The 12,285-nt window shown below is 43.4% G+C and overlaps 1 protein-coding gene across 2 annotated transcripts in view; it reads right to left on the bottom strand.

Moving 5' to 3' along the window:
- FRMD4A (FERM domain containing 4A) overlaps positions 1-12,285 on the bottom strand; it is a 608,938-nt gene that overhangs the window by 496,210 nt on the left and 100,443 nt on the right. The window contains exon 1 of one of the 2 annotated variants that reach the window (XM_033958474.1): positions 10,637-10,668. The exons of the other annotated variant lie outside the window; for it this stretch is intronic. Within the exon in view, the coding sequence (XP_033814365.1) occupies positions 10,637-10,648 (12 nt within the window). The 5' untranslated portion in view covers positions 10,649-10,668. Of the gene's footprint in view, positions 1-10,636; positions 10,669-12,285 lie in introns of those variants that run through there. 2 annotated transcript variants of the gene reach the window in all.

The raw sequence follows: 12,285 nt of genomic DNA, 5'->3' as shown, positions 1-12,285 counted from the left end.
TAAAGTGTCTCATTAATATAAGTCCACTTTCACTTAATTCGCTCCATTCAGCCTCCCACACTGCTTCTGCTCCAGCTTTGAATAATGATTCTTTTTGTTCACTGGCCTCTGTTTGCCTAAAACCACCATAAATATTTTGGTACTTGCAAAAATCTATAGAAACAGAGAAAATAACAGCAGATAAAGGCAATATGGTCTATCCAGTCTGTCCATTTATACTATACTGTTGTATAGCATTTACCGGAAAACAGTTAAACAATTATATTTTCTAAGGAAGGTCCTTTGTTAAGTGGGGCTTAGGGTGACCCCTAAGGATGTATCTGTGGTTACTCTGGCACTTTTCCTCTCTCTTGCCATCCATAGTACACAGAAAAGGGTCCCTGGTGGGGAATAACGCTGTCATTCACCTCCGAGCCTTGACAGAGCTAAGCAGACCTCCACTGTGCTCTGGAAAAACAAGAATGGGAACAGAAAAAAAAAAAAAAAATGCAAAACAGCAGACAGATAAAACCAATAAAGCATTCTGTCCAGAAAAATGAGTTATGGCACACTAGTGCTGCCCGATTCAAGATTTGATTCACCGAAAAGAGGAGACTGAGAGGGGACATGATCGAAACATTCAAAACAGTGAAAGGAATAGACTTAGCAGATAAGGACAGGTTGTTCACCCTCTCCAAGGTAGAGAGAACGAGAGGGCACTCTCTAAAGTTAAAAGGGGATAGATTCCGTACAAACGTAAGGAAGTTCTTCTTCACCCAGAGAGTGGTGGAAAACTGGAACGCTCTTCCGGAGGCTGTTATAGGGGAAAACACCCTCCAGGGATTCAAGACTATGCTGGACAAGTTCCTGCTAAACTGGGATGTACAAGGTGAGGCTGGACTCATTTAGAGCACTGGTCTTTGACCTGTGGGCTGCCGTGTGAGCGGACTGCTGGGTACGATGGACCACTGGTCTGACCCAGCAGCGGCAATTCTTACGTTCTTATGTATCGCTCCATGATGTGACCTCATCCGAAGTATTGCGTTCAATTCTGTTCTCCTAATCTCAAGAAAGATATAGTGGTGCTAGAAAAGTTTCAAAGAAGAGCGACTAAGATGATAAAGGCGACGGAAGTCCTCTCGTACGAGGAAAGACTAAAACGGTTAGGGCTCTTCAGCTTAGAAAACACAGTTGAAGGGAGATATGATTCAAGAACGGGTACAAGTGGATCGATTTTTCACTCCGTCAAAAATGACAAAGACTAGGGGACACTCGATGAAGTTATAGGGGAATACTTTTAAAACCAATAGGAGGAAATTTTTTTTCCACTCAGAGACTAGTTAAGCTCTGGAACGTGTTGCCAGAGGAGTTAATGTAGCTGGTTTAAAAAAAAAAGTTTGGAAAAGTTCCTGGAGGAAAAGTCCATAGTCTGCTGGTGAGACAGACATGAGACGGTAGCATGGAATGCTGTTACTGTTTGCCAGGTAATTGTGACTTGGATTTGCCTCCGTGAAGACAGGATACTGGGCTAGATGGACCATTGGTCTGACCCAGGAGGGCTATTCTTAATCACTGCTCCCAACTTCTCCAGACCAGACTGAGGGTCCCTTCAGGGTCTGGAATATGTGGAACCTATATCTCCATTTAGCAATGGCTTGGAATCTGCCCCAAAGAAGCAAAAGGTGAATCTGGAAATGAACCTGAGGATGAAAAAAAAAGATGCACATTTTATACCACCATGAAAAATCCAGTGAATCCAGATATAATTATTTCTGGGGGATGTGGGGCCATTGTGCTTGGAAACAAGGAATGACTTCAATTGGCAAGGCCCTTCTTTTCTGTTAAACAAGTGCCCTTAGAGTACAAGGGGGTCAGCTGGGTCCCAAATGCCATTCTTTTGCAAGCTGAGTTGGTGAAAGGAGTGTGACTCTGAAAAGCTCGCTGTGCACACATTAAAAACCATGGGGCCAATGAAAGAAAGGCTCGGGCACTTAAGTACCCCCTCCTGCCCCTTCTGTCTTTGTCTTCAATGGAACGGGGCAAAAAAGGAGCAGGCCACGCGCTGAAGACACCAAAAAGCAAAGCATTCGGTTCCTGGGACTGTTGCCATGGCATTCGAAGGCATTTACCACAATCGAGACTCGGAATATTCCGGTAGCAGATTGATTGATGGTCCGTTCTTTTTCTTTTCTTGTAAGCAAATGCGAGGCCAGGATTGAGCAATTTCTGGCAGTGTCACCCAGCTGCTTCTCACTTACAATGGAGATAAATTTCAGGGCTGACAAAAGAATTGCAAACTTCTTGTTTTGTTGTCTTTACAACGTGCATTCCAATAAACACCATACATTTGTGTAGATGTGACAATGAGCACTAAATCCCCAGAGACCAGGGAGAGATTGAGAGAGAGAGAGAAAGAGAGAAACAGCTGCTTTAGCTTTAAATCAATTTTTGTACTTTGAAGTAGAGAATGACATGGGGAAAAATTTTTCCCTGTCCCCGCAAGAACTCAATTTCCCATCCCTGCCCCATTCCAGCAACATTCTAGAGCTCAGATTGTGATGTCATAATGCCTCATTCCACCAATAAGAGCCAACCTCAGTGATGTCACAATGGCTTCATTGGTCTATACTTGGCTCACTTCTGATATTGTATTGGAGGAGAGTGTGGCGTAGTGGTAAGCGCTAAAGCCTCAGCACCCTGATGCTGTGGGTTCAAAGCCCATGCTGAGCCTGGGCAAGTCACTTAATCCTCCACTGCCCCAGGAACATTAGACAGATTGTGAGCCCACCAGGACAGACAGGAAAATTGGTCAACTTGTTGTAAAACTCATAAAGGCGGTATACAAGCCCCAATCCCTTTCCCCCTCCGGGAAAGTCCTACAAGTAGTAAGTGCTGGGGAAGTGCTTGAGGGAGTAAGTGGTGGAAGTGGGAGTGTGGGGGACCAGAGGATGCTGGGTTCTGGGGGTTCTGTTTTTTTAATGGCATGGCTTAAGGCTATAAATCACATTTTGTCCCAACACCATCTTCCATCAGCTGGAGCCTGGGAACCCCATTAGCCCTGCTTCATAGGTTGGATTCAACTTATAGGCAGGAAAAACATAGTAGGCCAGATAAATGAATTTTACAGGCTGTATCTGGCCAAAGAGCCATAGTTTGAGGACTCCTGATCTAGAATATAACGCTTCGTTAGTTAATAAACTCCACGCTGTCCAGAGGCAAGGAATGAAGTTACCCAAGAAGTCTTGGAAGCGGGTACAGGATTGTATAGTCAACAGACAGTACATGTAGCAATGATTAGAGAAAATCATATCGAAATATAGTCAAACCTTGGTTTGCGAGCATAATTCGTTCTGGAAACATACTTGTAATCCAAAGCACGTTTCCCCATAAGAAATAATGGAAACTCAAGACGATTTGTTCCACAACCCCATAACTTTAATAGAAAATAGTGTACCGTAGTACATTTTCAAAAGTCTCTACACTCCTGCGTCAGAGAGAGAAGTTGCGACACGCGTACACAGTGCGCACTTGTATTGCAAGACCTCGCAGCGTCTTCGGCTGAGTTGTGATGACGTGACGCGCGTATACGTACTCATATTGCAAGACCTCGCTCGCTTATCAAGTTAAAATTTAATAAAACATTTTGCTCGTCTCGCAAAACACTCGCACCCCAAGTCACTCGCAATCCAAGGTTTTACTGTATTTGAAACCATGAGCAAAACTTCCAGGATTCATGGGGGAGAGAGCAAACGAAAGCCTTGAAACATGCAAAAGAAATTCTTAACGACACTTTCAACCAATAAACTGTTGCCTCGTTTCCGGCTCCTTTTATGAAGGCGTGTTAGGGCCTAAATGCGCGGAAATGCTCCTTTTGAGCAGGCGGTAGATTTTCAGCTAGCGTGCGCTATAGAGCGTGCTAATCCGATGCATGCGCTAAAACGCCTAAGTTTTGATCCGGTCTTTCTTGTGCTCCGACTGTTTTATCTACATATCCATCTGTTCTGAGACGACTTCTATTAATAATATCACACATGTTCGGCTAAGAAAAGCTTAACAAAACAGAATCACTAATTCAGCCCTAGATCTGGACTGAGCGCATTCATCTCTGGCAAAATGTAGTCTGTGGTTAAGTGAGGGGGTGTAAAAGATAAAAGGAGAGAACCGTATCTGGCATTTTGCTCAAATATAATAATAATAACAGCTTATATACCGCAATACCGTGAAGTTCTATGCGGTTTACAGAAGATTAAGCAAAGGTAACAAATTGAATTGGCTTTAAGAGGGGATATAATATAATATAATCTCCGCACTCTTTAGTTCCTGACTTTAGCTTTATTCTTTAACTTTTTAACTTATTTAATAATGGTTTCATAACCATCTTTCCCAAATGGCTTCACAGCAAATCCAAGAATTTGAATACAGATTCAAGATGCAAATTTTCAATAGACACCAAAACAATTCACGTGTAACCAAACCTTACACTGCTTCTGGAAGGTCCTTCGTGGGGCTCTTTGCCTATGTTTTGTGCTAGTTTGCCCATTTGCATGTGCTAAGCATACACTAATGAGCCAGTGCACCGATATTACCGCTGCGATGACTGTTTAGTACTCTGGCAGTCATTATTTTAATGCTAATATTATCATTAGTGGATAAGTGCAAAGTGATGCAGGTTGGTATCAAAAATCTCATGCACGAATACAGGATGTCCGGGGCAGAACTTGGAGAGACCTCCCAGGAAAGGGACTTGGGAGTTCTGATCGACAAGTTGACGAAGCCGTCTGTGCCATGTGCGGCGGCAGCGAAAAGGGCAAATAGAACGCTAGGAATGATAAAGAAGGGGATCACGAACAGATCGGAGAAGGTTATCATGCCGCTGTACCAGGCCATGGTGCACCCTCACCTGGAGTACTGCGTCCAGCACTGGTCGCCATACATGAAGGACATAGTACTACTCGAAAGGGTCCAGAGAAGAGCGACTAAGATGGTTAAGGGGCTGGAGGAGTTGCCGTACAGTGAAAGATTAGAGAAACTCAGCCTCTTCTCCCACAAACAGAGGAGATTGAGAGGGGACATGATCAAAACATTCAAGGTACTGAAGGGAACAGACTTAGTAGATAAAGAGAGGTTGTTCATACTCTCCAAAGTAGAGAGAACGAGAGGGCACTCTCTAAAGTTGAAAGGGGATAGATTCCATACAAACGTAAGGAAGTTCTTTTCCACCCAGAGAGTGGTAGAAAACTGGAACACTCTTCCAGAGTGTGTCATAGGGGTACACACCCTCCAGGGATTGAAGACAAAGTTGGACAAATTCCTGCTAAACTGGAACTTACGCAGGTAGGGTTAGTCTCAGGGCGCTGGTCTTTGACCAGAGGGCCACCACGTGAGCGGACTGCTGGGCACGATGGACCACTGGTCTGACCTAGCAGCGACAATTCTTATATTCTTATGTGCATGGCCAGAGATCAAACAAATAGAAATGAGCTTGGTGCGTGCAAAAGGTCCGCATTACGGACATGCTAAGATTTCTTTCTATTTGAAATTTTCAATAACGTCAGTAACTCACAAGATCCCAAGAAAGACACCCCCCATTACCTCTCTCTTCGCCACCCCCACAGTCCCCTTCCCCCACCCCTCGCTGAATCCAAGCTTGACATATCAAGTTAGAAGGCATTAATACTTGACAGTAGCCCCTCCAAGCCACAAAGCGATCCCATACTTTATGGCTGTTCTCTGAGCACGGTTGGAATCGAGGGGGAAGTCCCGAGTTTGGTGTTTCTCCCTTGAAGTTGTGAAAAAATGTTAGCTGGCATGAGTGATGTGGGAGACCTCACTTGCATCCCGCTAATACCGTTGAGTCCTACGCGGTTCACAGAGATTAGCAATACAAATGAATAAACAACCGCTATCTAATCGAAACTGAATTTGAAAGTGTGACTATGCGAGTCGGATCCCTAATCCATGGCCTTTCCAGTTGCAGCTCCTGAAGTCGCACAATAGCAAAACACGGTTCTGTGTCGGGCTGGACGGTTAATGCTTCGCTGGCGGCTGTTGCTGATTAGGTGGAGAGATATGAAACCTAAAGAGATCGTCAGAATATTTGAAGATAAGGAATTTTGGAACAAGGACAGTAATTGTGACGTTTTGGGCTGGGCATTGATACCAAGGTTTTACAAGGAAGATTTATATTTTTGGCTTTGGTGTTTGATGGGAGGGGTTCCGAATTCAACGTTGGAGGTTATAAGGTTTTAATGAAACAATGATGATTTTGTTAGAATCAATGAAAGTTTTATTATATAATAGAGGTTTATAGCTTCTTTGTAATAAGCGAGATACTCTCTACGGTCAAACAACCATAAACTCTTAACGGTTCCCTCCTTAAAAGTCATTGGAACCCGCCGACAAGATATGTTTTCTGTATCAGCTCCGCAACTTTGGAATTCATTACCATTACAGTTAAGAGATAAAAATAACTTAAGCGATTTTAAAAAGAATTTAAAATGCTTTTTATTCAAGGATGCCTTTAAAGTATAAATTACTTCTGAGCTCTCCCTCGTTCTTTCTTCTTCTTTTCCTAAATCTTTTTTTTTTTTTATGTTGATATCTTTTGCATTATTGTATAAATTTATTAGCTCATTATATATTTGTGATGTAAATTCTCCCTTTTTTTAAAAATTGTATTTATTGTATAAATTGTTAGTTTTCTAAATCTTATATGTCATTTTCTATTTTAGTATTATGTTTAATTATATGTTACTTTTATATATTGTAATTCGCTTAGAAACAATTTTAATTAAGCGATTAATCAAATATAAATAAAACTTGAAACTTGATGACGTAACGCCGTCAATATACACATTAAATGTACATAGGCCAAGCAGCCCATGAGATACCGACGCTCCGGCATCTCAACAGTGCGTCAACACCTTGCTAAAGGCCGTTTCTAAGCACAAGGGCTTAGTAAAAGGGCCCCTTCCTTATCTAAAATCACTGACTTCACAGGAGAGAGCTGGAACGAGCCCTGTCATTTCCAAGCCCTGAAGACTTCCTGGATTTAGCAAGTCAAACCAGCTTCCTGCCACCCTGCACCACTGCTGGCTAATCTCATGCATATTTACATGCCAATTATGCAAATGCCAACAAATAAGTGCATTAAGCAGCCCTGATTGAGTCTGTTTAAGTCGATTGTAGTCTAATGCAATTAGTGCGTTCTGTCCAATTTATCTCAACATGTAGTTGAGGCTGTCACTAAGTCATTAACTAACTATTAGACCTATCCTCCCGAGCAGTGTTTTTCACGCACACGGCATGGAAGCAACCCTCTGGAGAAGGCGGCTGCCCTGTTCTTACTATGATCTTACTACAGGGAGCTAAATTGAGTGAGAAGCCTGATCGTTTTTGAGCTACAATTCAGTGTAGGGTGCTGAGGCCTTTTGGTAGAGACTGCGGCCAGAATCTTCAAAAACCCGCGTTAAAAGCGACGGTCTGTTTACGCAGCTGTTTTGATCGTGAATTGAAAAAAAAGCTGAGACATTCTTTTAAAAAAACACGCATGCAAAGGAGGTTGGCGGACAGCAGCGAAGATTCGCTAAATTTGCATGAGCGATGGGCACATGCACAGAAAAAACAATGTCAAGCAAAAACCCCCAAAACAAAACACAACAGCAGGAGAGATACCCACACTCTCCTGCTGTCAAGAAATGTTGGTTTTCCACCTCTCCCGCTGGCAAGCGACCCTTCCTGCCATAGAACACTTCCCCCCCCACCTCCGATGCACCTTCAATTCATGTCCCCTCTTACTACATCACTGCATTAGTCTCTGATACAGGCACCTATCTAGGTATAAAAAGCCGTGGCATGAACTGGGGATGCCTAAATGTTAAGATGCCAAGCTACGCCTAAGTTTTAAAGAATCAGGGTCTTCATCCTCCATTGGCCCAGGTACAAAATAAGTCCCTCTATATAGGTAAACCACTTTGACTGTGAAGCCACAAAAAGGCGGTATGTATGTCCCATCCTCTTTCCCCTATTAGATATTCCTCCACAATGCACAGAAGTAAATGGGATTTTAATGTGTGCAGAACGTGATAAAGTCACCATCAGGTCTGTGGCAGTGTAGAACATAAGAACAGCCTCACTGGGTCAGACCAATGGTCCATTAAGCCCAGTAGCCCGTTCTCACAGTGGTCAATCCAGGTCACTAGTACCTGGCCAAAACCCAAGGTGTAGCAATATTCCATGTTACCGATCCAGGACAAACAGTGGCTTCCTGATGTCTTTCTCAGTAACAGACTATGGACTTTTCCTCCAGGAACTTGTCCAAACCTTTCTTAAAACCAGCTACGCCGTCCGCTCTTACCACAGCCTCTGGCAATGCGTTCCGGAGCTTAACTATTCTCTGAATGAAAACATATTTCCTCCTATTGGATTTAAAAGTATTTCCCTGTAACTTTGTCGAGTGTCCCCTAGTCTTTGTCATTTTTTGGTGGAGTGAAAAATCGATCCACTTGTACCTGTTCTACTCCACTCTGGATTTTGTAGACTTCAATCATATCTTAGCTGAGAAGATTTAATATCAGTTTTTGAGCTTTATGGCCACTTTTTCTTTTTTTTATGAGACCATATCTGTGACTGGGTGTAAAGTTAATAATAATGTCTTCACGGCGCATGCGTCTGTGCTGTTTTGCACAGAAATATGAACCTTGCAAAGATTTTATGAATATAAGGTTTTTGAAAGGCTTTTGTTCGTTTTCTGTATTTGCTTTTCAACGCCCGTCCTTCCTTTTAAAATCATTCATTGTGTGGAAACAATTGGACCTAAAAGCCACAGGATACAACGGGTACCAGTGATCAGAGACTTTTGGCTGCCATAAGCAGCTAATAAATATATACGTGAAGGACCCGAGGGAAGAAGAAATGTAGCCCATCCTCTCAAAGTGGACCAGTCGCTGTTTGTTACTGTTATACTAAGATATGGAGTTGCTCCTCTTGGCTGACAAGGTCTATAATCCCACTAATGTCCAGATTTCTATAGCAATAATGTGCAATCGTATATCAATTAATCCTTTTCCTGGATCATCAGAATTTAGCGCAGACTGGAGAAGCGGAGACTGAGAGGGGGCATGATAGAAACGTATAAAATCATGAAAGGCATAGAAAAGGTGGAGAGGGACAGATTCTTTAGACTAGCAGGGACAACTAAAACAAGAGGTCATTCAGAAAAACTGAGAGGAGACAGATTCATAACGAATGCAAGGAGGTTCTTCTTCACTCAGAGGGTGGTGGACACCTGGAACGCGCTTCCCGGAGAGGTGATAGGACAGAGTACAATTCTGGGGTTCAAAAAGGGACTGGATGACTTCCTGGAAGCAAAGGGAATAACAGGGTACAGATAGAGGTTTACCTTACAGGACATTGAGCGAATAGGGTATGGATATTTTAGGTTAGGTAGGGAACACTTTCAGGTCATGGACCTGGGGGGCCGCCACGGGAGCGGACTGCCGGGCACGATGGACCCCTGGTCTGACCCGGCAGAGGCAACGCTTATGTTCTTATGTTCTTATTCCTTCACATTTTTGTATAGAAGAACTGCTAAATCGTCATCGATCCCATTTTTTAAATATTTCTGCGTGTTTCTACATTTTAATAGATTACTTAATTTATTTTAACTTACTTAAACGCGTTTTCATCACTTATCTTTCTTTTTTGAAGCTGTCGGCTGGGGAACTATGATGACATTTCGCCGTGCAGGCTGTTTCAAGACCGATGAGACTCGATGGGAGACTGCGAGATAAAGCGGGGACGGTCTCGATACAGTCTGCACGGCGAAATATGCCGGCATAGTTCCCCAGTCGACAGCTTCAAAAAAGTGATGAAAACGCTTTTGAAATAAGTTATGTTAAATAAATTAAGGGCTAGCGTTTTTAGCGCACACAGGATATGACCGCGCGCTGCACAGCTAGAACTAACGCCAGCTCAATGCTGGCGTTAAAGTCTAGCGGGTGCGGCAATTCGGCGCGCGCTAATCCATGCGTTAAAGCCCTAACGCAGCTTTGTAAAAGGAGCCCTAAGTAATTAGAAACGCAGAAATATTTTTAAGAATGTGATCGATGACGACTTAACAGTTCTTCGGTTGCGCCAAATTCCAATGATCCAGGAAAGGGAGCTGTAAGGAAACCAAGATCTGAATTGATGTCTGATTGCACATTATGGGTCATACAGAATAAATGTTTTCAATATATCGCTAGCAAGTCTCATGGTCAAACCTAAACAAACACCATGTGCTAAAGAGATCAGGGTCTATCGCCCCAAACCTACCTACAATTTAAAAAGAGAATTAGCATCAAAATACAACCATTACTGATGTGAATCTGATAAGTCAGGCCCAAGGCAGCGATTGCAAGCTGCCTAGGAATATCACCATTAGCAATAAAGCAAGGAGCCCCTTCCCCCCCCCCCCCCCTAAACATCAGAGCATACATGGTGGGGCTCCTTCACAACATCCATCCCAGATACAGCTAAGGCAAAGCCACGATGGCAAGTGATGTCAGACTAAATTAACGAAACAAACGAAAAAACTCCCGAAATGGGCTTCGATGCCCCCACACAGATCCGGCTTACTAAAGCCCCGCTTAACTTTAGACCAAAAGGCGCAGCCTACCTTCATTCTCATCGGCGACAGAAGCCCTTCCATTTTGGTGTCCTCCTCATGTCGAGCCTCCGCGTCCAAACATCCCCCGGTCCCCGTTGTCGCCGTCCCCCTGCCTCTCTCCCAGGCAACTGAGCCCTGCCTCACGCAACGCCTTCAAGGCGAGGACAGCCGAGATCCAGCCCTGCCGCCCCCTCTCGAGGGCAAATGATTTCTGAAGACACCGGCAAGCTTTTTCATTCCATCTAGGTGCGGGAAGTCCCTGCCCTACAGAGCTTATGATTCAGGAAGGGAAGGGGGTGGGGTCTAAAAGATTTTACATAGGTAAATGGTTTTTTACTCATGGATTAAAAAAGCAGCTTGAACCCCTCCCGAAGCGCAACTGGATACCATTTCTTTAAATGTGAAGGGGGGGGGGGTCACCTGCCCAGCATATAGGCACACTGCAGCTTCTGGACAAAATCACTTAACCCTCCACTGACCAGGTACAAAACTTAGTGGGTGGCTGCCCAAAGAATTGCATAGATTATACAGGTTTTTAATCCTGTCCACCAGCCCCCCTGGCTTCTATAACGGTCCCTCAAATTTGGGTGCGATCCTAGGATGGATGCACAACCTAATTAATTACCATCGATAATTGGACACGAACAACAACTGCTGATGTTAAATTAGATTGTAAGCTCTTCTGAACAGGGACAATCTATTGCATGTTAAATATAGAGAGCACTATAGAACTGGCACATCTGTAACAAAACCCCATAGCAGGCAACGGTCAGGGACCGTCTCAAAAGATGCACACAGTGTGACACAATTCTAGGATCACCAGGATTTTGCAAGCAGGTTTGGGCTGGTGAGAGTCCTGGGCCAGGGGCTGATTTTTCCCAGCACCTCTGTTTCTGCGCTGGTTACTGGATCCAGCGTAAAAAGATGAATGCTATGTACATTAATGTGAACTGCTGTGTTTGTGGGGAAAAAACCACAACCCTCTGCAGAGGAATAATCAATTATAGAGCAGAGAAATTGCAAACCCCCTGTTAGCTAAATTCACTAAGCAAATACTTGTAACCTTTCCCAAATAATACATCAAAATGCAACATCATTTTACAATGCTGTCCTTACAGATTGTGATGCCAAGACCTCAAAAGCCGCCTTCTGTCACCCATGTGCTCAAGCAGTTCAGGTTCCGTGGCATCTTTTTATATGGATCCAATTAAAGTATCACAGCCCAGAAATATTCCAGGTTTTTTCAGGAGTGTAAAAGCTCTGTGTTAATAGGAGACATATTGGTTCTGGAGTAATTTCAAGTGTACAATTTCTATAGGGATTCTTCTTATGTCCAAAATCTTAACCCGTGCATTTGGCGGGGGAGGGGGGGGATTAGCCTCTAAAAGCTATGCAAGAAATATATTTCTAGGACAAAAAGGTTTTTGTTTTTTTTCTTATTTAGGAACCTTTTTACTAAGCTGCGGTATGAAAAAGACTTTGCTCACCCTTACGCAGGTCTGTCCTGCTGACTAAGTCATTTTCACCACAGTCGTGAAAAAGGGCTACTTTCTATTTTTTCAATGTTAGCATTTGCATGTGGCCTTTAAAAAAAATTAAGGCAGGAGCAGACTTATAGCTGGAATGGGACGATTGTTCATGGGATGTTTCCACGCAGT

Source organism: Geotrypetes seraphini, chromosome 9 (genome assembly GCF_902459505.1).
Source record: "Geotrypetes seraphini chromosome 9, aGeoSer1.1, whole genome shotgun sequence".
NCBI classification, from domain to species: Eukaryota; Metazoa; Chordata; class Amphibia; order Gymnophiona; family Dermophiidae; genus Geotrypetes; species Geotrypetes seraphini.
Note: the sequence above shows the minus strand (reverse complement) of the source record. Positions and strands in the feature narration are given on the sequence as shown.